The 25,012-nt window shown below is 34.2% G+C and overlaps 2 protein-coding genes across 3 annotated transcripts; one reads left to right on the top strand and one right to left on the bottom strand.

Annotated features, from left to right (window-relative positions):
- Positions 1-720: 720 nt before the first annotated feature.
- Positions 721-11,275, top strand: LOC119636951 (probable cytochrome P450 12b2, mitochondrial). The gene is made up of 6 exons (XM_038032709.1): positions 721-876; positions 8,439-8,577; positions 8,650-8,896; positions 8,976-9,092; positions 9,166-9,592; positions 10,282-11,275. The coding sequence occupies exons 1-6, from the start codon at positions 769-771 to the stop codon at positions 10,855-10,857; spliced, it is 1,614 nt and encodes a 537-aa protein (XP_037888637.1). The 5' UTR covers positions 721-768; the 3' UTR covers positions 10,858-11,275.
- Positions 11,276-12,370: 1,095 nt separating this feature from the next.
- Positions 12,371-23,107, bottom strand: LOC119636892. Of its 2 annotated transcripts, XM_038032595.1 has the most exons (9): positions 23,064-23,107; positions 17,736-17,982; positions 17,256-17,635; positions 16,985-17,191; positions 14,500-14,773; positions 14,098-14,241; positions 12,988-13,143; positions 12,679-12,744; positions 12,371-12,610 (listed from the first exon to the last, which is right to left on the bottom strand). In XM_038032595.1, exons 2-9 carry the CDS (start codon positions 17,917-17,919, stop codon positions 12,429-12,431), a joined length of 1,593 nt encoding a protein of 530 aa, XP_037888523.1. In that variant the 5' UTR covers positions 17,920-17,982; positions 23,064-23,107; the 3' UTR covers positions 12,371-12,428. The 2 variants fall into 2 exon arrangements, with proteins under 2 accessions (XP_037888523.1, XP_037888524.1); XM_038032596.1 differs by lacking the exon at positions 12,988-13,143 and having other exon boundaries at positions 12,387-12,610.
- Between the last annotated feature and the right edge of the window lie 1,905 nt (positions 23,108-25,012).

Genomic DNA, 25,012 nt, shown 5'->3' with positions numbered 1-25,012 from the left:
AACTTGAAGTTCTTGGACTTGCAAATGATATAGACATGGATGTGTACGTAAATAAATATTTGCCTCAATGATTTGTTGATATATTGTTTTTTTGTTTTTCAAGATTTCTCGACCATCCTCGGATTTAATGCGAATGTGATTTCTTACGTTACTGTTGACGCTTGTGTTCATTTCGATTTGGTCTTTGTTTTATTCTCATTTTTAAACGGTAATAGATAGAACGCAAAGCCGGGATAGTTGCCAATTAGTTTTCAAATATTTGTTGGGCAATAGACAAAAGCAAAAGTGAAAGAGAAAGAGAGAGAGCAAATAATTGACATAAGAGAGTTATTTCCCCTTCTTTCATAATGTGTTAATAGTCGATTTTTTTGCGAACATTTCTCTGTTATGTTGACACTGCAAACAAATTTCAATTCATCTTTTCTTTCTTCTCTCCGGCTGTTATCTACTCCCACTTTCAAATGTGCGCAAAAAAGCTTTGCTATTAAATGAATATAAGATAGAAAATTTAGCTAAACTTGTAAACAAATGGAACGACCGACGTTATAGTGTTCTATTCAAACTAAGCACATCGGGACTGTGTGTTACTATTATTATTATTAATATAATTAATTTTCTGCTTTATAAGTTTGCATCAAACTATAGCAATGAACAATCAAGAATTAAATATATAAAAAAAATTACTATAGCAAAGAAAAAAAAAAAAAAAACGAAAAAACCGAAAATCAAAGACACAATAAAATTATAATAAAACAAAAAGAGAAGAAAATGTTGTTAAGATATATTAAAAATTCTGTTGCAAGCCACTGCGTGGAAAATGTACCATTAAGATTCGGACAACGGCAACTATCAATGGGCTTGTTAGACATGCAAAAGGCAAGTACAACGACTAAGCTAACACCTTATTTTCAAAAGAGTTTGAGTGAAAAATATTATAAAGAATTTTGGATATTTTAGCATATCTTCAAATCTTAGTTATTATCGCTTAAAAGAAAACTTCCGCAAAAGATAAACTTTTACACATACAACCAAAAGATTTCAATCACTTCTTGGCACTTGAAAGGTTGACAAACGACTGCTTTATATTTGAAAACGCCTAAGTGGTTGTTTTATGTAGAAAGGTTAAAAGTTATTTGGTTGATTGACGGCATGTGAAGAAAAGTAGACGACTTCCAGCAAAAAGGGAACCAAGCAAACCATGACAATTTCGAACTTATGAGCTTACAAAAATTCTTATATTGAGTACAAAGTTCCAATTTTGCCAACTTTTACTTATATGAGAATAGCTTTAATCAGAGACCCGTAAACAGTCTTTTCTAGTTTTCGTTAGTTTTCGCGATATCGATAACGATGGAAGCACTACAGTCGTAGGAATAAAGATCTGAAGCGGAAATTGGTCGCACGTAGTTCTTGCAACACGGTGATGGGCAGAAAGAAGTGAGGAATGAGAAAGCGCTAGAGCGTGAAAGTATGACCATAATGCCATGAGCGTGTGGTCGATCGATAGATTCTGCCTTTACTGGCTGATCCTTCACTGTTGCTACGATCAAACATGCTCTGCCGCGCTCAGATTTGAACTCGCAAGCACCGACTTGGTGTTAGCGACTCTTATCTACTTTCTGTGGTACGAATGCGTTTTCATCTGAAACTTCCAAACTAATCGTGTATTATCAGCCGATGACGGCGGCATTTTCAATACCAAATGCTTGTCTGCTTTAGAAACTCCAGCGGAAATGTTAAGCATAACTATATGCGCAATTATTAAATCTTAACTTAATTGACTTTATTTATGAAGGCTTATGTTTTATTTTGTTTTTTTCTCCGCCTCTAATTAATTTATGTATATATATATGGATTTTGTTTATTTGTGTCCCAAATTTTCTTATCTCTTTAAACTATTTTCTAAATTAAAAACATATATTATAAAAAATGACAAACGATCGTTTAATAGAGAAAAAACATGAAAAAATTTTTGCACACTTTAATGCGAATCTTTGATACCCGCTCTTTAAAGCGAATATGTATGATGATGGCCAAGTTATTTATTTATATTTATCGTTGGTTAATAGATAGCGGTAAGCATCATGTTGTTATTGAATTTTTAAAAGTACCTAATGAATATTTGAGTTTAGTACTGGATCGATATTTACTATGACTACACTGACGAAAAGATAAGTCCACTAAACCTAGGAAAGATTTCTACATTTTTATTGCTCAATGATTTTTCTATAACGATTAGAGAAGAAGAAGAAGAAAGGGTAAATTTTTTTATAAATAAAGTATAACTTGTCTCGAATTGGACGTATGGACATAATCTTTATGTGTTTTCTAAAAAAAGCATCTCTGCACAGAAAATCATGCGATCATGATCAGAACAATACCCATCAAAACTAAGCTATTTGATGGATTCTCCCATCTTTGGGTTTCTTAGGTTGAACCAGCAAACCGTTACGTTACTCTCTGACCAGTCGTTGCTATAAAAAGAAAAAAATTTCATGGCGAATACACGCAAATAAGTCGAATATTTAGATGCGTATGAGTCCAGCAGTACTAACGTTGACAACGTATTTTAAGTCTTGCTTCGTTGAAAGTTAATTGTTTTCTTAAGCCCGTTTAATATTCCAAATTATTAATTAATTAATTTTTTTTTATTTTTTCCAATTCATTCGAGAGCTTATGTTCGAATTAATGCACTTTAATGTTTGCATAGACGCTTCATCACTTTCCCTTTGCGGTGTTCTGGGACGTCTAACTTTCGCAAACAAGTGGAGAAAATTAGTTAAACTTTAATATGAAACTTATTTCAAATCTTTCAAATTGGCACAGAATGTGCGACCACTGTAGTAAAATATAAAAGCACAATGTCAATGACAGCGCACAGTAGTTTCCGCTTAACTTCTTCAATTGCGCGTAAAAAATTACTTAATCGATTTTTTTTCTTTCCTAACCGCACTTACACTGCTTTTGTTAGACAATGTCGTTATATAATGCTTTAATTTTCTTCGATACTTCGACTTGATTGCAAAATATTTTTTAATTACGGAATGGTGCATATTTAAGCAAACCTTGAAGACTAGGCATAGTTCGTGTTAGAGGACTCGAACTAAAAGATAAGGTCCTACTTTGGTTGAATAGTAAAGTTTTCTGGATGAGTAAAACTGCGCTGGTTATCGAAATAACCAGCTTAAGGCTTACCTAGCATCCAATTATGTTCACATCTTTTTAAGGAAAGTATACCGATTTCATTAATGGATCGTACGTTCTTAGAACGAAGTAATAGCAGAATAAAAAAATTCCATTTTTTTTTTCTGAAATTTGAATTTAAAGAAATACCGGTTATTTAGTTTGCTTTTAATGATTTTCCCATGAGTTCAATAAATTGAACTATAGAAAAAAAGCTCTCTCTCCGAAATTATATACGAAAAAGTTCTCCCAATCATAATATCATAAATGACATAAAGCTCTTTAATCACATCGTCATCATTGATATTAACAATTATATGGAACCGTTTTCAAAGCGTAGTGGTGACAAGTGAAAGCAGTACAGTAGGCAATGGCGTTGATTAGACACCTTACAACACTGATGAAAATTTAAAAATGCAAATTTCGTATAAAGACTTTTTCTAAATAAAGTGTTTTATACGGGGGGATTAAATGTAAAATCGTTCGCTACGAATCCATTTTTAGTAGGATTCATCCTTAGTCGAAAACGCATCTCTAAAATATCCCAAAAATTGCGACTTGTATGTTCAACACAGAAGGGACAGACGTACGGACATGTTTAAATCAATTGAGAAAATTGTTCGGCATCGAACGGTATAATAAAAAGTGGGAACATCTCAATCCAGCCCGGGCACTACATACGTCCGCACAAACTTATAACAATACAAATAAAAAATCAAATATTATTTTATCTTTGCTAAAATGTTAGCTTTTATCTATCATCTATCGGTGATATTGATTTGTCATTTCCTTAATCAACTTTTCCCCTGAAATTCACACATTTTCTCACATGAATAAAAATAAACTAACAATTACATGCAAAGGCACTAAAAACAAGTCAAACATACAAACCTATTATTTTTAAATCATTTGCACATATTTTTATGGATTTAATCTCTTAAACTCAAGAAAGCTTGCAAGAAACACGAAACGAGCACAAGGTCAGCATTAGGCAAAAAAGTTGGTCTAATTGATAGGAGCCATAGTTTGCGGTAATAAAGGACCAAAAACGAGACCAATTGAAATTGATCAGGGATTTAATTATATCGCCCTAGTCACCTTTTGATATCCACTATCATAAACGTAACGTCGATATGAAGTTGAAAAATATATATTTCGCAAAAGATTGAATTCTAAATGTGATTTTTTTTCTACATATGAAAACATCCAACATTACAATTAGATCTTACTGCGAGTTCTCGCAATTCACAAAACACTCAATTGAGTGATCGTATATTTAACTTAGATGGTGGGTGGGTGTCCAGAATATGCTTTGCAAATGTGTAGTTGTGTGATGTCGTCTTCTTTACAAAACACTTGATTAATATATGTTTTGCGTCTTAATTCAACTTATCATATATCTCTTCTTTTTTAATAAAGCGGTTTACGGTGTCACTTTTTAAAACGCAGAAAAAACTAGTAAGAACATTATAATCGGGCAAGGCCGACCATCAAATACCCTACATCACATGGTCTAACACAATTGTTAGTTTTATTGTAAAACATAAAAATTATATCTTGTTTCCATATAAAGGCAAATTTTTCAAGTGCGTACCTATGGGGAAACGGGCCCAAAACGCAATTTAATGTAGCACAAGTTTAATCCTTACATAGGGCAGGACCCAAAAATAGTCGTGGATGGTCCAAATTTTGTAGAGTTTATTTTTATATGAAATTACTATAACCTAATGGGTCACCTTTCGTCACCACATAGTAAAACCTAGACTTTTCCCGCCTACAAAGGGTCAATTTTCGTGAAAATTCTTATTAGTGTGTGATCCAATAAACAGAGCGATAAGGTTCAAATTTAGTACATTTGATTTTTTTTTGTTAAATTACTATCATGATATAGTTTTCGTCATGAAGCATTGAAAATTGTGCCTTTTTGTCGTATGAACTTCTGTTTTCGCTTTATGAGATAGTTCAAAAATTGCCTCAGTCGCTCCGAAGTTTCCACACCAATTCACTATGCCCAAATACTACTACTTAACAAGTTTTGCCGAGCAATTTGGAAAATTGCACATTTTTTCCATATAACGACTTTACAGAATAAGGTGGGGAGTGGTCAAAAAAGGTGGGCCGATCCAAAACATTTTCAATAGCGTTTGTGATTGGGTCAAAGCACGTCACTGTAACAAATTTCATCGAACATCTCAAAAATTGCGACGTCTAACTTGAACACAATTTACATGGACAGACATCAGATGGAGAGACGGAGAGGGGGACAGATGGACAGACAGACTTAGACTCGGTATCATAAAAGATGAGTCCATCGTAAGGCCTCCTGCATGCTACATACGACCAAAAACAAATCTGGAATTTATTAGATAGCTATGTGAGGAAGCTTTTGTTGATGCAAAGCATGTATTTTATCAAAACAATATGATTTTATGCTGTAAGCAAATTTAAATATTTACTTTTAAATACTCATCTCAGATGTAGATTATGGAGTGTGTTTGTTTAATAGACATTCATTAAGTCTCACTCTTAGCATAATATCGAACTTGTTTGTATGCATTTGCATAAAAACAAAATAAATAAATATGTATATAAAAAGAATTTTTTTATTTTACTAAGCCTTCTCTACATATTTTGCAATATTTATTCCATAGCAATCATTTGAAAAACACTGACATAGACCCTTCTGGTTTATTGACTTCGACTTATCTTACCTCATCTATTCTGAATTCTGAAAACGTCATCTGTTGAATGGCCTTTTAAGCTTACAAAGTAGGGAAAATTTAAAGGTCAGTCGTGATACGATAGCGATGCTGTACTCCCCTAAGTATTTTTTTTTTTTTTTTATTTTATTTTAATCAACTATATACATAAATTATCAGCCGATATAAATAACTTAAAACTAAGTTACATAAGAAGGATAATAACTCTAACAAAGCAACAGGTAACATTAGAGATCGCAGAAATTATATAGAAATTATAGAGAATATCTATCTAAGAAAAGTTCGTCGTTAATTACATGACAGTTCGGCTGTCTAAATGAGATAACCATCCACCACCATTGGTATTGTTTATTGGATGGCACTTTATCTTGTGAATGGTTGAATACTTTGATGAAAACTTTTATGTTGGATAACATAAGTAAGGAGGCATTGGTTCTATCAAGTCCGTTTTTTCGTTCAGGAACTTGTTGGAGGAATTCTTGAAATATTCTTACGGTATTTACGGCATTCTTGCACAAGAATCAAATAATCTTTTCAATTCTCAGTCTACTCATACAGTGCAACGATTTCCCATACATATCATAGTAAGTTTCACTTTCTCGCTGAGATCAGCCCGAAGTACTTTAGCAAAGCAGCAAATTAAAGAACCATCTATTGACATAGAGGAAGCGCACTGTCGGGCGTTACTAAGATTTTGATCTTTGCTTGTCGCTGACTAAAATTCAAGTAACAAAGTCATTTTCTGTGCTCTGAAAAAAAAAATTGTCAAATGGTTTTAAACCACTTAAGCGATGCTGATAGAATTCAATCTTGAAACAAAGCTTGTTTTGGTTTTCATAAGTTTGAGGTAATAGAAGCGAAAGCAGTGTGAAATACAAGTGTAAAATTACTTACCTCCAACGTTAATGTCAGATAAATTTGAATTACTCCAATCGTATTCCAGCAATGATCATGATGGAACGCAACGCAGACTTCTGTATCATTTCTAAAGGAATGAACTCCAAATCAATCCTTGTAGAGGTGCTAAAGTCTAAGGAGATAATTATTTTCATTCCTAACAAACCAAGTGTGCTTATAACTTGAACAAAAAATGATTTTCGTAGCTCTTAAGTTTCATAAGTTTGTGTGACTAAATGTGAACAGCAACATCGGAATTAATTTTTTAGAGTTTGGTAGCGCTATTTTAGTAGCTGAGCAGCTCGGCAGCTCTCTCACTAGGGGAATGGATGCTTGCGCGGTTTAAAAACTTCATGCTTACTTCCTTTTGAAATTTTGAATACAAGATATATAGGATATAAATATGATAGGCGATCGGCAACACTGAAGCAGAGATGGGCGTCCCGTTTCTACCGGTAATCATGATGTTAGAGCAGCCATGCGTTCTTCATTTAAATACATAAGCTTGAAACATGGAGAGATTGTTTCTCTTAAAGTTTTTCTACGCATGCCTCAGGATATACCCAATCTACAGAAGTAAGCCCGCATTTAAATATGATTCCATTGTAATTTATTCCTTTCTTTAAAAAGAAAATAACGTCGATTTTGTAAAAAAGGTGTGGCGTTCTATTCCGTGTCTGTACGGAATGAAATATTTAATCCCTGAAAAGTCGCCTTTGATCCCACTTGTTAAGAATAGTATATTCTTGAACTTTTGCTCATTAACATTCTCAAAGTCGATCGTTTTTCCCTTTCAGGAAAAGATATCATATAAAACACACTACTCAATAAGTTAATACGATGGCGTATACATATCGCCGGTATAGACGAGTTGAAATGATTTTTAGATAATACTAACCGGCCCGACCGTTCGTTCTTTTTAAAAACAATGCAAAAATCTGAACATCTCCTATAGCGTCACCAAAATAATTCCAACTCGTAGGGAAAGTACTTAGTTACTAGATCCCGTCTCCAACTGCGGAATCTCCTTTAAATTTGAAAGAGACGGCAGAGAAGAACTAAGACTAAATGCTTTGTAGAACAATTTTTTCATGAAAACCATATTTCGTTGATGACTACAACAAATTATAACATTATATAGCGCAGAGTCTCATGGAAGTTTCCGGGTCGGACGGTGAAATGGTGAAAGCATAGGTGTTCTTAAGTTTTGCGAGCTGCCCATTAGAGACAGGTGTACTTGTGTAAAAGTAGCTTTAACTTTAGTCGACTCGATTGATATGATTATTACATTTACAATATCTTAAGGTGCTCACGGCTGTCGAATATCAATTCTCTTACTTTCATATTTCGATTATCGAATCTCTGCAAACAGAAAACAGATTTCAGTAAAGTATCCGTTCCGGTCGTCTTCTCTTTATAAGATCTTGTATAAGGACAGAGAAGTGTGAACAACTGATCACAAAAAGTAGAAAAGAATCAAAACGCAATAGCGTTTTTTTTTTTATTATCTGCCTAATCATCTTAATATACTAAGCAAAACTGATGTCAAACAGTGAAAGATCGATCGAGAAGGAAATGAAAAATATTTTTCTTCACTGCTTTAAGATGATACTATTGCTATGTTATTACTACTTTCAGGTGTTAACAAGAGAGGATATAAAGTCATCGTCAATAGCTTATGCGGAACAAAGCGACACCGAATGGTCACGCGCTTTACCATACAACTCTTTGCCAGGACCGTCGCGATTACGTCTAATTAAAGAAGTATTGCCAGGAGGTAAAAGTTCATATCAGTGCTTTATGGTACTATGGATCAAAATTTTGCTAAATATTTCGTTTATTCCTTAAGGTAAATACTATAACGTTAATATGATGGAGTTGAATCGTTTGTTACGTGAAACGTATGGTGATATATATCTAGTTAAAGGTCTCTTTGGTCGAGAGGATACCGTATTTACATACAATCCTCATGATTTTGAGATTATGTTTCGGAACGAAGGTGTCTGGCCATACCGTGTAGGCTTGCAAACGTTTAATTACTATCGTAAGAAGAAACGTCCTGAAGTCTTTCATGATATTGGCGGCTTAGTTTCCGAGTAAGCAGCTTTTTTTTCTTTTTTCATATCCGCTTAATATAATATACAAATATTTTCATTTTAAAATTATTCTGCAAAGACAGGGTAAAGCATGGGGTGATATACGTTCAAAAGTGAATCCAATTATGATGAAAACGCAAACCATACGTGAAAATCTGCCACAAATTGATGTAATTGCTCAGGAATTCACTAAAAGGTTTCTTGCATTTATCATTTTCTTCATCTCTACAAGTTATATAAAAGATTTTGCTTTTCCATATAAATCGCAGATTGGAATCAATGCGCGTCATCGGCGACAATCACATCAAATGCAATTTTCTTGAGGAAGTGCAAAAATGGGCTTTCGAATCAATTAGTTTTATAGCCTTAAACAAACGAATGGGTTTATTCGGAGATAATCCCGATCAGAAGGCATTAACTTTAGCTCATAACATGGCGCTCTTTTTCCAATTCTCCTACGAATTTGATGTGAAGCCATCGGTGTGGCCTTACGTGCACACGCCTGCTTTTAAAGAATTTCTTACCGTATATGATAACATCACTGACATTACTCTAAGTTATATAGAGCAGGAAATAAGTGAATTGCAGCGCCGTGGCAATCAAGAAGCAAAAAGTGTTTTAGAGAAATTATTGAAAATCGATAAACACATAGCTCTGGTCATGGTCATGGACATGTTAATGGCTGGCATAGACACGGTTTGTGAATACATTTTTATTTTTACATAGCACACAAATACAGACTTATGTCTGCTCATCACAGACACTTCAACTGCATGAATTATTTTTCCCAAATCGATTTAGATGGCCATGTCTATACAGCCGTTGTCTTTTGGTGGAACTTTCAGGATCACAAAAAAGAAAAAAATAGTCTCAATGGGCAAAGGAAATTTAAAATTGAAAATGACTGTAATCCGCTTGCCATTGAAGTGAACTTGAAATGTTCCACAAGAATTGAATACAAATGTTTAAAGGGATTGTCTAAGGCTTTCATATGAGAGCAGTTTCAATCCGTCAGCCGACATCATTTCAAGTAACAAAAGAACTTTGCGATCTTTAAGCTAATGGGTAGAGAAAGTCTCTCTTCGCTTAATACCCACTATACTTTAACTTATCAGCTCGTCTGTACGTTCAACATCTGTCCGGGCATTTCGTTCGTTCAATCTACAAATGTCGACTTTCAAGTTTTACTGTTATACTGTTTTAGTCTAAGGGCGAAACCTATCGAAAATAAATTGAATCCGGCTATTTTTGCGATATACATGAAATGAAGTAGTCTAGAAAGTCATTATGAACTGCCGTAGGGTGTTACGTTAGTCATGCCCAATCGTAACACTTTAACTTCTTTATGCTGCTCTCAAACTTATTATTTGTTTTAATGTTTACAGACAGCTTCCACCTTAATTAGTGTACTGTATATGTTGGCAACTAATCCCGAGAAGCAATTGCGTTTACGTGAGGAAATCTGTGAGCTGTTACCGGCGCCTTGGTCTCCACTTACCTCCGAAAATACCAAAAATATGCCTTATCTTCGAGCGTGCCTTAAAGAGTCGTTACGTATTATGCCAATAACGCCTGGAAATATGCGTACAACTATTAAAGATTTGGTCTTATCTGGTTATCAAATACCGGCCGGTTCCAATGTTTTAATGGGTGTTATGCCGTTAGCTAATACCGATAAGTATTTTCCGAAAAGTGAAAAGTTTTTACCTGAACGATGGTTGAAGAACGAAGAGTCGACCGGATTGAGATCGAAGAACGCATTTGTCTACGCACCTTTCGGTATGGGTCCGCGTACTTGCATTGGCAAACGCGTAGCTGAGATGGAAATTGAAACATTAATCACTCGTTTAATACGCAATTATCATATAAGTTGGTCCGGCAAGGAAAAGTTAAAATATGAGAGCAATATTATAACAAAGCCGTGCGGTGAAATTAAATTTCAATTTGAACCGCTTCGATAATAGAAAAAATGTCCCAAAACTTTTTTGCTTTAGTGAATTTCCTAAGAGATAACTTCAATTTAATAAAAAAATAATTAAAAAAACAATAAACCACAACAAAAGTTGTGTACTCTAAATCAAAAAGAACTCCATTCATTTTCCCCTTAATCCCCTCGATACTAAGAATCTCGTAAGTCTCGTCGACATCTATAAGCTGATCCCACAGTTTTAAAACGTAACAACTCTTTTCAATTCACAAGATGTTTAAACGTGTTTTAGAAATGTTTGCAGGAACGTCCGTCACATATGAGTATGCGCCATTAAGTGGAGAAGGAGTGGATGTATGTGACGGTTGATAGCAAACGAGTTCAAAACTTGTGAAAAATGTCTTGAACCACACACACGACAGTCAACGTGGAAATGGTTTAACCACCAAGCAGGCATACCTTTCTTCTGGCTCGAGCTCACCATTTCCGTTGGCTTGACGGATTACTTTAGGTGCACTCCAAATACAAAATGAAACTGCCAAAGAAATTATATACTCTGAGGGTTTTTTGAAGCTTGTTTCTGCGCGTTATAAAGGTATTGAAAAAATAATTAACTTTGGTACTCTATAACATTGGGATCAATTTTTTCCACTTGTACACAAGCGCCACACCATCGGCCAAAGAATCGATGTACTTTCATTTGCTATAGTTTATGAATAATGAACAGTTTAGGTGATGCTGTGTGCGTGTCTTTCGACCGATTTGGCCTATTTTCAATACCAACCTGCGTGCAATGTGTTGCACGGTTTCTGCCAAATTTGAAGTCGATAGTCATTTTTGACGGACGCAGACGGACAGACAGTCAAAAGGCTAAGCTTAAATCGGTTTAGAATTTGATGATGATCAAGAATATATATAATTTGTGGGGTCTCTGATGCTTCCTTCTGCGCGTTGCAAGCGTTTTTACAAAGTGAATATACCCCTCACCCTTTCGTGATGGGTATAATAATCAATCCCAACCTAGCACATGCATCTGAAAAGAAAAACCAACTAACTAAGGAGGGAAATGTACTGAAAAACTCAACATCGAATTCTGTAGGAATTTAGATAAAGTAATGCATTCGTCTATATTGGAAAGCATCTCCAAAAGTAGCCAGACCTCGTAATTGATATTTGAGTTTTTGATTGTGAAAGAATTTCAAATGATTTAAAAACTTAAAAACTAACTTGATCTCTGTAGGAATCTAAATAGAAACAATCCCTTTATTCAGTTTGGAGAAGATCTGTAAAAATCAGTCAATCAATCAAGTTTTGAGTAGGAAATGATTTCAAATCTTTTTCATAGCTGAACAATGAAACTTTGCCAACTATGACATGACTGAACTAAATAATATCAATAAAGCATCAGCAGCATGCAATCTTATGCCATTAAGCATTTTTTAAGAGGTTTGCCGATTTCAAAAGAATTGCAAAAAGAATTTCATTAAATTTATGCAAAAATGATAAAAGAGTTTTAAATTACTTTGTAGAACAACTCTCTTTATAAACTATAATCAAAGGTTTGAGTAAATTTATATTTAAATGTCTATTATAATTGAAGACAATTTAACGACGATTTTTGCCACGATTTTTATGATGATAATGAGATTTCGTTGAATTGTGATTAGTTGTTGTCTTTTGTGGCACCTTTTTGGGTTGCGTACAATGCCCTGTAGATGTTTCGTTATTTTCGCGAAAGTCGTCTTTACTGGCAGCAGCAGTAGTAATATTAGCTGGAGCAATAGCGCCTGCAATCAGAGAAAAATGTTTTCATTTATGTGAAAAGAAAAAGTGACAAGAAATCAATTGAATTTACCTTCTAAAGGAGATATCTCGACAACTGAGGATGGATAGAATGCATTGTAGAAAGTTTGTGGAGAACCTAAACACAAAGAAAATTGTAAATATTTTTTTATTTTTTTTATTGTTTTTTTCTTTCTTTACAATTGTTAGTGTTTCTAGTAATAAAAGTAAATGGTTGATGTGAAAGAAAACCAGACCAGAGTTTTTTTAAATGAAAAAAAAAAAAAAAAAAAAAAGAGATGAAAATTTTGTGCTGTTTAAGCGATTAAAACGAATTGTTGGCAAATTAAAATTAGAGAAAATTTTATAAAAAAAAACAAACCAATCGGGCTATAAAATACATCTTCGGATGACGATGCACATGTTAAAGTAGCCGCGCATTCCAATTTTTCTAAATTATTTGCTACAATAAAATCTACATCGATAGGAGTTTGGCTTGATTGCGATGCTGATGTAGGGGTAGTATTAAAGGAAGACACTGTAACGGTCCGCAAAATTAAATATAGGATAAAATTAAAATATCAAACACTACAAGTTAAACAGTAATATAAGAGAGAGAGAGAGAGAGAGAGAGATAAGGAAAAAAGATAAGAAAGTTATTAATACACATTCGTCCGGAGACGAACTTTACGCATCCATCAACACCTCAAAGATTGTAAAAGCATTTCGTTTATTATCCTTCTTATCGCCCTTGTCGGTTGATCGATCGAAATTTATCTTTTTTTTTGGTCGTCTTTCAGGCAACTTACTTTTACGTCAACACCTGCTATAGCCGGGAGACAATTGACAACACCAGCCACCTTTGCAAGTCATGTTTCTTTTTATATCCGACATCGCTTGTGATAAGTAGACCGCGTGTAGTACCTGGGTATATTTGGGCAGATGTGTACAACACCCAGGAGGGCTTGAGTTAAAGCCAACCTTTATTGTACGTACACTTGTCTGTCCGTCTATCCATTTTGTTTTCTTGTGTTCAACTGATAGACCCCAATTTTTGAGGCATTGGGATGAACTGGCGGAATTGACGTGTCTTAGCCCAAGGACGAATGCTAGTGAAAATAGTTCAAATCGGTCCATTTTTTCAACCACTTCCCATATGAAGCCTTATCTGAAAAGTCGTTTTATGAATAACTGTAGGATCGTAAAGGATGTTAAATATGTAATAAATGTGGGCCTTAGCCCTTTTTATTGGTTACATGTTAGCATTGAAGCTTTCCAACACAATTCTTGCAATTGTGGGAAATCCAGCAAGATACGGACGAACTTTAAGTCTTTATATCTTATACTTAAATCCAAAAAAAATGTATTTATACTACAAACCGATGACTGCAAATCGTATCTTTGATGGTGCGACTTATCTTCAACTTTATTAGAACTTTGTCCTTGTTGTTGGGTGCAAAGTAGACAAAATATTAATACTTTCTTTACTAACCTGCTAAAGCGCTGGCACGAATTGCCGGTGGTCTTAGCGTGGCTGCCGTTTCATGACCAGGAGTACTTTTCGATTCGTCTATAGACGTCTGAGTCACCAACATAGTGGTTTGTGGTGATTGACTGTTTGATGTTACATCTGGAACTATTTGAAAAAATTTCATGTTCTCTATGATTTTATATAAATTTTGAAATTATTAGTGTTTCTTTAGTTTCGTTGTTTTCATTCCAAAGCCAAAAGTTTTTATTTACCAAAAATATTTTAACAAAAAAAACAAAAATTTCGCTTAATTCGTATTTTAGAAATATTTATGCTTTGTTTGTACGTAAGGTATATGATTATTTTTATTTTATTTTATTATTTTATTTTTTTATATAAAGTAAATGAATTAATAGCCATTACCGACTTCGCATTTCATTGGGGAAGTGACACGCCCCTCCTCGGTTATATTATTAGTTTCAAATGTTTTTGTAATGATGGGAATCTGATGACTGACATTCCGGTTCGTGTTCGTTAAAGGTTCCCTATCGTATTCAATGCGTGGACTAGGCGAACGTAATTGTTGTGAGGCTGAACCATTTTCTCGCAATTCCGTTGCCTTTTTTTGTGGCATGCTATTCTCATTTAACGGTAGTGTCGTAACTTTCCCCTTGTCATTGACCAACTCTTGCAATTCCTAGAAGAAAAAAAAAAACAAGAAAATTCATTTATATTTTGATTCAAGGTTATAAAGATCTCTTATTTTTTGGCACGTAAAAACAAGTAATTATATTATAATCGGCCAAAATGGAGCATTAAATAACCTACATCACCTCGTTGAAAACAGTTATTCATATAAGGAATTTTTAAAATAAAGTCTTACATTGGAAATGGTCGGAAAACTGGTCCGACTCGAATCATTTCTAATAGCGTTTGTTCATGGATCAAAAATACTTGAAGAAACGTCAAACGGAAAAAACAGGCTTAGATCGGTGCGAAAAATGATTTTGTATCGACCGGTATACGGAAAGGTGGGTCTATGGCAAGTCTTTCTTTATACCCTTGTACCACAAGCGATGTAGGGTATAATAATAGCTACTAAACTGATAAGTGTAACGACGTAAGGTTGCCTGTAGGAATTTTTAAACCACCCAATAACGTCTTCGGGAGACGGACGGTTAGACAAGCTTTGGTACCCTTGTCTTAGAAGTGGTGTACAAAGTCCATTGTGCCAATGCAAGTTCCCATATATTCATCAACAATCTCCAATTTGTACTGAATATATTTTTCACTTTTGACGGTGAAAGCGATTGTCGCATTAATTTAAAGGTTTGAGTTCAAAAAAATCGTCCCAAGTGACCAATATAATGATTGTCGACTTTTTTGCTTCGTTTTGGTTCCCTTCTTATTCGCTGACTTAGATTCTTGCGACTAAAGAGATAATATCCGCTTTGAAAATGCATTTTTTGTCTTCGAAGGAACTGAACGGGCATATTATGCTAACTTATAAAAATATTGGCTTGAAATCTGCATAGCTATGGATTAATTCGCTGCCAATCTAAGAAAAACCACCATAGTGTGCCACAGCCCACAGCTAAATACCTTACACCGTCTCGCAGTTATATTCATTTGACGGCTTTTGAAAATAAATCGTCATACAGGACGTAATCGAAACGATTCGAACGATTTTCAATAACGTTCGTCGTTGGATCGAAAACTTCGGCCTATCAAATTTCATCATAATATCTCAAAATTGCGACCGTTTGCATTGAACACAAGAATACAAGACAGACAAACGGGCAAACAAGCTGGATTAGAATTATATTCTGAATTCGGCATAATCAGGTAAGTCTATCTAAACTCCTTCTGAGTGTTGTATACATGCGGACAAACTTAGTGTACTCTTTTCCCATAACTGGTGTAGAAAATGAGTAATAAGAAATATCTTGGTGGTGAGCGCCGTCAAGTTGACCGCAAGCGTGAGCGAGACCGAGATTCTGGTAGTTGGCGAACTGACCGCCCTGCTGGCCGGGATGACAAGGAGAAGCCCAAAAGAATTCAACACAAAAAAGAAAATAAATCCGGAGATGATGGCGGTGAATGGACAAGTGTTAGACGTCGTTGAACACTCTATTGCAGACCCAATCATGATTCAAATAAGAACGTCGCCCCCTTACATATAGTTGATATTTTCACAATCCAATTTTTTATTTTAAATTTTAAGAGCATCGTAACTAAACAAATGGATGATCTTCGTAAAAACTACAGATATCTCGAGTGCAGATACTTAATATTTACATGAATCGCACTTTATTGAATGAAATCAAATTTTATGATAAATGATCTAAAGCCTTTTTCAACAATAATTTTTAATTTCTAATATTTCATGGATAAGATTTCTATATATTATATACAGCTGAAGGATAGATAAAGAAATGAAATTTAATGAAATATCTGGTACAAGGCTTTAAGACTGTCTGATGGGGATCATCCAAACATTAAATTAAATGAATTTTAATGAATATCTTTGTGAAATTCCACGCCTACATTTGCAGAAGGTAACGAGATTATCTAGAAAAGCCAACTTTTCAATTTGTTTTTTAGTCTCTAATTGAAACGATTGTCTCTGGAAGGGTTTATTGAGATTCGAAATTCATCTGAAATGAAACTAACGAGGAACGAAGAAGTGCCGAAGAGGTAATGCATAGCAAAAAGCGCTCTGCAAAAAAACGCAACTAATCATTGCATAGTTCGGGCGAATAAGTTCACATAACGACACATAATGGTGAAGTAATAGCTCTTGTTAGCAGCGTAATGTCGGAAGAAAGGCATTTTATTACAATATTTGAAAAAAACTTATTCTTACTATCCCTTGATCAGAGAGAAGAAAAATTATGAAATATCTTACCATCAGGAGATCACTTGTTTCACTTTCATTGTCACTGTCGCTCGAATTAGATGCTGAAGATGTCCGCTTCAACTGGCGAGGGCTTGGCACATAATCAGGATCATCATCGTCATCGGAAGGCCTATTGGCGTACTTGTTCAATAATTCGCCCAAGCGAAAATGAATATCTTCGCGTTCCATAACTGGTGTGCAAGCATTATTATCGCTCTAAAAGTGCATAATATTTTTTAATAATGACAGAGAAATAATAATTCAAGGTATGATAACTTACCGTGCTGTCGCTTTCCGTTATCTGAACATTAGGTTTCTGTACTATAACTTTACTCGATGGAATTTCATTTATATAACCGGGCCGGCATATAGCTCGCGATAATAATTTACCCAATTTAACCGGGAGAGATAATTTATTATCGGGATTCGCTGTTAATTCGCTTCCTTTCTGTTTTATAGATTTGGAACCTCGAGCACGTAAAGCTTGTAGCTTACAGCGTTGATCTTGTATGAAATATACAACCACTTGTGGAGTAATGGCATTATTACCCATCACCAATGCCGCCGTCGTAAATAATATGCGTAACGCTCGCAACCATATTATGAGAGCGAAGAAGAGTATCCATGGCAAGGGACGCACAAGTTTGGCATCATTCTCTTCTAAACGAAAGAAAGCGAAGAAATGTGATTAAAAAAGATTAAGATACTTGAAGATATATAATATATATATATATATATATCGTATATAATATTATCTTACCTCGCGGCAAACTCCATTTGGCTGTTTCTTCCACAATTTTCAACGTTCGATCGGTCATTTCTATAAGAAATTGGCCGATAGTAGTTTCCGCACATTTTTCAGTCCATGTATGTAATTTATTGTATAGCGCTTCACTACGCGTTTGCGAATTCTTTTTTCGTGAACTTTCTTTGCCGGCAATCATTGTCTATCGATTGTTATTCTATGGCTCGTCGATTACTATATTCAGCTATATTCCCGAATGAAACTATTTGGTATTAATAAATAAATAAAATTTAAATATTACTTTTCTAACCTTTGATTTATTTAAAAAAAAAAAAAATTCAAAATCTTTGAAAATAGAAATCTTATCAATCTTCTTTTTTTTTTCTTTTTTTTTTTGTATAAATGCTTATGTCTGCCACCAACACATTCTCGGCCAACTAATTAAAGCAAACTAATGAAGAAATTAATTGCAAAAAAGTTTGCTATAAATGCAAAACAGTTACGCTTAGTTGTTTTTGTTATTATTTTAGATTTTTTTTTTTTTTGCCTAAGATCACTGTGACTAACTTGAAAGATCAGACAAATTGAAATTGGAAAATATTTGCAAAAAAAAAAAATTGTACTTTGTTTTGTTTTGAATTTATATAAGAAGAAAAAGCTAAAAAGCCGCCGCAACCGATAATACACAAAAACCATTTGTATATATTTAGTGTAGGAATTCCATCGCAAAATATAAGACCGAACCAGTCCTAAGACCAATTCGATCGAATATCAAAACAATCTGGCAACAGTCTGGCAACACCATCCATTGGAAGTACGCCATTACTTAATTATCTGCACTAGTTCCTATACTTTATACACATTGTATTTCCATCTAAAGAGTAACGAACATATAAATAGAGCAAGTCTTCATACTATCTCCTTGCGAAGGCATATTAAGTTGTTCATTACAATAAACACCTTCGAGTCGTTCGAAAGAATACCTTCTTATTCCTTTCGGCTTTTTCGAATAGTGTTTGGAGATGTTTTGAGCTTCCCTTGTTAGCCCGTCGTTTATTTCGAGAAAACTTCAAGCCATACTCCATACTAAATGCAATAATAATTGTACATGTGTATGTTTGAATAATGTTCATTGTGAAAACCAATAAAATTATGTAAACATATCGACGAAAAAATGTGGAGATGCCTGGCAGGGCCTTTTTTATTATTATTTGCTGTACATTTGAAAACAATCCTCCGCCGGCTCTTTTATAGCTTAGTATCTAAATATTAAGCTCAACATCAATGCGAAGCTTGTAAGACTTTAAATTGCTTTACAAAACATCGATAAAAACATTCCTTTGCGAACATGTCTGCGCACAATTCCATCACAAGTTCTGCGACCGTCGTCAAGAACGCGGAGATATATCAGAGGTAGACCCAAAAAAAAAAATTAAAGTCCAATCTGCCACATCGTTAATAAAGGATTTTGCACTTTCCATTTTTATGATTTCCTGCATTGTGAACACATTGCCTTTTGTTGGTTCGAATCGATCGCTATTGCTTGGCTTCGCACAGAAAAAGAGAGAACTGTCATAGAGTGCTATTTACATAACTTATGCTAAAAAAATTCTTTTACCATGACGAGTAGTTTGATTGGTTTGAGAAATTGTAATTCGTTTCTCTAGCATTCTTCGTAACTAATTCTCGAGTAATTTAAAAAACTGAAATTCTTGACTAGGCTTTACGTAATTAAATTTAAATACATTTTTCCTGATTTCAAACGATTACTTTGTAAGCTAAGCGATCCTCAAATATAATCTCATTATATGGGTTACTTACAAGGCTATCAGATATTCAACTATATGCTTTCTATTCGACCCTTTGAGGTTAAAAGCGCTTTAAAAAAATGTGCTTTATGTGGAATATATAGTGAACGCTTAACAATTTTTTAGTTTCCACCAATTCATTCAGACCAAGTACATAATAGTAATAATACTTTGAAAATGAATAAGAAGTAGTCTGCGGTGTTCCACAAGGCTTACATTACATGCATTACATTGCTTGAAATTGTTAAGGGGTCTCTAGGTCGGATTTGTGAAGATCGGATTTGTAAATACCGCTTCCTTCTTTTTAGAATGCCTATTGCAGTTGGATGAGGTAAATCATTGAAACACCCATTGAAACAGAATCATAAGATTCACTGACTCTGCGATCGTTCTACTAACGATCGTTAAAACTATGTCATTGCACGTTTTACTTTAGTTCCCTTCTTCTATTTTAGCGCGGTATTAGCGTAAGAATAAAAACCAACGCCTTTCGCGACAGATACCGTAGATATATGTCAACCAATTGATGGATCAAAGCGGCTGGCGCCATCTATGTGTGGAACTTGCTGATAGTGATGTATTTGAGGGCAAAGTATCTTTCAGCTGCGTCGTCGTGGAAGGACGCAAAGGGCAATATCAGCGTGTCGTCGTGAGAGGGTTAAATTATACGTTTTACGTTTAGTTATACCCTACACCACTTATGGTATAGTACAGGGTATATTGAGTTAATACGGATGTATATAACAGGCAGAAAGGCATAAGATAGACCCACCTTTTATTATACCGATCGATTCAAAATGATAATCTGAACTGATTATGAAGCCCGCCTGTTCATCTGCTCACTTGATATCTGTCCATGAACTTTTGAAAAGTTGTGTTGTATCGTTTATAGCGAAAAAAAGTGTAAATTTTAATATTTTACGATGATAATTAACCCATAATAGTAAAAAGTTTTTAAACCCCCTTGGCACAACAATTCCATCGCAACGCAAGACTTCATTTGCGAATAGATCTAATTTTTAATATACAGTCGCATAATATAGTATGTGCCTATAAAAACAGGCTATAAATTTTGTGTTCTATGGCAAAAATATCAACTATTTTAGACAATGTGATGTAGGGTGTTTAAAAGTCGGCCTAGCCGGACTATAATGTTTTTCCTTCTTTTCATTACACCATTATATATGCCAGGATATGTTACTTTGCCAAGTGTATCAATATACATAGATATTAGTTACATTTGCTAGGCCAGGATGATAGGCTGTGTTGTAAGTCTCCGAAACAGTGCGTCCACGTTATAACAGAATTTACTTATTTTAGAATTATGATATGATAAGGTTAATGGAAAACATTTTTTAAAAATTCAAAATGAAATGCATTTAGTGCAAACCAAGGACGCGGGTGTAAAAAGATTCGATCTGAGCTGAAACAAATTTCTTTCTTTCTTTTTCGTTTTTTTTTTTTTTTTTTTTTGTGTTTTCTTTGTGATAAGCCTGTCTCACCTTCAGAAAAAGGTGTTCGACTATTGAAAATGATTATCATGATTATATAAAAAACGATTGCAGCTTCAATTTAATATAATTTTTCACGTTATTGCGCTTAAATGCTGTTAAAACATATGGAAACAATTATCAGTTTTTCTTATTTTCTTTTTTTTTCTTTTTTTTTTTTTGCTTTATTCGTTTAATGCTTTAAGATCAAAGTGTATCGACATTAAATGGAAAAATAATATATGGATGTACATGTGCCGCTATATACAGATTTTTTACATTTTTTTTTTTTTTTTTCTTGTAATTTCTATAACTGCAAGGCATCCTCTATTCATTCGTTAGTGAAAAAAAAAAAAAACCGCTCTATATAAAAAGTTATAATAAATGCATATGTGTTTGCTAATAAATTTATACTAATTATATACCGGACAGTAAGATGCTGAGATTAGAAAAACTTATTTATCAAAATAAGTACGAACTAACCATAAATGGTATAATAATATTGGCAACGTGTGTACCCTTCATCCAAAAAGATAAGTAAGAGAAAAATATGTGAGAATACTGAATGTACATATTAGAGCAGGTCTCGCCTTACCTGTCTGTCCGTTCGTCCCCTTGTTATTAGATAAAATATCAAAGTGATAAAGAATAGTGGAAAACTATTTCGCGAATTGATTTAGTTTAGTCCATCCGTTAGTCCTTAAAAGTATAAAATCAATAAAATTATGACGACACTGCTTAATTGCATACTCTTGACCTACAGAGCTCAAAGTTTAGTAAAACATTGTGATAGAATGATGACAACTGATTTCAGAAATTGATTTAACCGTGTCTGTCCCTCATTCTTTTGTCTCTCCTTGCCAGTCTCGTGCCAGAATCTTGAGAAAATTGAGATTAACAGCCGAAAATTGCTGCATATACCAGCCTGGATGGCTGATCGCTTTAACTATTGAAACCATCGCGCTTACGTACGGCAACGACGCCCTTCACGGACATTTTAAGATGGTGAAAAAAAAAAATATTGAGACTGAAGAAATTTAATATTAAAAAGTACAAAAGGATGCGTTTTGCTCTTCAATTTTCAAATTCAGCTCACATGCCTTTGAGTGGTAACTTTAGTATTGGGCTCATTTTGTTTATGATTCCTATTCAAGACTTTCTCGCACTGAAATGCGTTTCTATTACCACAAATGTTTTGTTGCCCGCGGTTGGTCGGAGAGAATCCGTTCTTACAGTCTCTGACAAAAACAAGCGACCCAATGCTTGAGAAGAGTCGAACCTTTACTCTAACTTTTCGGCGTGCCGCCAATTGTCCGGCATATTGCGGGATACTGTCAACAACAACAACACATCTGAGAGAGTTGCAAAGCTTCTAGTTTCGCATAAAAATGATCGTCCTAATAATTGAGAAATGTCTAATTTTCAAAGGTAGCGGACACTGTGGACGTGAGTCATCGTTGGCCTTCTCGAGTGCATCTCTTTTCAACCTTCGCCATTTCTTCTTATAAAAACCGAGATGGAAACTTTGAAGATATGTACGCTAGACTTCGCTTATTCGCTTAATGAATCAAAATTGAAGCTACCGATCGAACTCTTGACGGAACGTACGTAAATCTTGATCAGCAGGCATAATTTGTAAATTCTTTTGACTCCGCCACCGTTGCGTGGCTCAATTGTACGTGAAAAGGACTTACAAAAATGATTACCGTTTGCAAGGATGAGACTTATTTAAAATAGCGGGTATTTCGGAATCCCTTTTAAGGTAAAATCGGTTGTTCCGCTCGTCTGCTTTTCTTCGTTTATATCTTTATATTTTTTTTTTTGTTTAACATGAAATGTTATAGACACGAAAAGTTAACCGTTGAATGCATAAAGAGCACGCGTGAATAATAAATATATTTCAAGCAAAATTTTTATAGATCACAGTCAAGCACTGATAACAATTTGTTATGCGCTTGTAAATGTTTAACGGAAAAGAAAAAAAGTACAAAATTCATGAAAAATAAATAAAAAGCCAAATTCCAAATATAATCACAATTACTTACCTTTTAAAAAAAGAAGCTTAAGCAGTAAAAAGAACAAGAAAGAGATAAGATTTCCTTAAGAATTTATTTAAAAAAAAAAAACAAAAAAACAAATTTTTGACACAATTTTTGTTTAGTTTTTTTTTTTTTGTGCCCTTTTTTTAAATATATATAAGTATAGCTATGCTTTTTGATTTATCATGCTATCATTAATTGCTTCGAAAACCGTTATTACTGTTCTTATAATAATAATATGCTGAACTTTAGATAAGTTTTTTGTAATTTTGAAGTGATTTCATTTTTTATTTATTTTTTTTTCGTCTTCGCTTTTTATTTATTTTTGCACACAACTATCGCGTAATAAATTCTTAAGCAGACTGAAAATTCATTTTGTTGCAAAAGAATAGCGCGGGTGACTCGCTTACAAAATTTCGTATCGTTTCTTAATATAATCAAACTCGAAGTCTCACGAAAATCCGTTTTAATGACATATGTATGCGTGCGACTTAGTTTGTAACGGGGATTATACGTAGTCTTCTTGACTTGAGCTTGAGTACTCAGTAGTTAAGAGAAGCATTTTATAAATAAGTGAAATGAATAAACCGATGCCTTGCAGTGGGAAAATGCGCTCATCTCATCTTTAAGTTGCCTGCCTACGAAATATTACAAAATTCCCAAACTTTCTTTCTGATATCTTAGCACTCTACGTTTCGGGTTCATATTAAGAAGGTTGGTGATGGTGATTTTAATATATTATAATAAATCTTAAATTTTGAGCAATTAATGATAACAGAAGTCTCCAATCTTTAGAAACGATTCCTCAACTATTAAATTTTCATTTTTTTACCTTGTACCACTGGTCGATGCAAGGATATAATAAGTTTATGTGGTGGAATGTAGCACTTGGAAGGACTTGAGGTAGACCCAATTTTTATTATGTCGATCTAAGCATGTCCGTCCTTCCGTCCACCTGTCGTAATTTTTGAGGTATTTCGAAGATAGTTGAAACACGTCTCTATTTTGGAACAAAGGCGAACGCTCTCAGTGAATATGGCGTAGGGTGGTGTGGGATGTTTGACGATGGCCCATAACCTATTAAAGCATTTTTCTTTCTTCTATTTTAAGTAACAAGCAGAATACCAGAAGTGCAATAAAAGCCCTTAATTAGAAGATTCATTGAAAACGGATTGTAGACGGTATATCACAAACTATATAACATACATAAGCAGACTTTAGCGACACCTTATAGGTCTATAAACATAGGTAAAAAGTGCCGGTCTTTTGTTTGCGGATTATCGGTAATTATGGGTGAGCCTATACTCCACTTTTTTTCATTTTCAAACGCGACGGTTTTAAGAAGAAAAAGTTCAATACTAACGCAAGTCTCTAAATTAAAAGATGTACAATTTTAATGAAAGTAGAGGCATACGTTAGCTTTTTCCCTAACGAGGTTGATGGCTAAATACTTACTAGCTTTAACGACGGATATACAAGTAATCTAAAGGTATTCTTATTCGCTTCAAGTACGGACCCAAAGACCAATTAATTAGTTTGCTTATAAGCCTAGCCAGATAGGTAAAAATAAATTTTTCAAACAAGATTATGAAAGAACAATTGTATTTTCCAGAGATGGACAGTTAGACAGGCATGGACCAAAGATTTCCATCTTTCATAGCGATCAAAGCTATACATTAAGTTATTGACTCTGCGGTATGCATTGGTATGCCTTACAAGCATATAAATAACTTATTCTTGACCTAACATGTACTTCTTATGATGATTGTAAAAAGTATTTAGCTAATCATTGCACTTGCTAAGGTGATAATGAAAACAAGTGTTTAGCGATTTGTAAAGAATTCAGCGAAATTATTGAATATTTCGAGCAGCAAGTCATGACAACGCCAGAACGATAGAGATAAAGAATTCTGAGCAAGAAAGTAGTATTAACTTTAGCCTTCTTCTGCAGCAAC

This window comes from Glossina fuscipes, unplaced genomic scaffold (genome assembly GCF_014805625.2).
Source record: "Glossina fuscipes isolate IAEA_lab_2018 unplaced genomic scaffold, Yale_Gfus_2 42, whole genome shotgun sequence".
NCBI lineage: Eukaryota > Metazoa > Arthropoda > Insecta > Diptera > Glossinidae > Glossina > Glossina fuscipes.
The sequence above is the reverse complement of the archived record's forward strand: the minus strand, read 5'-3'. Positions and strand labels throughout refer to the sequence as shown.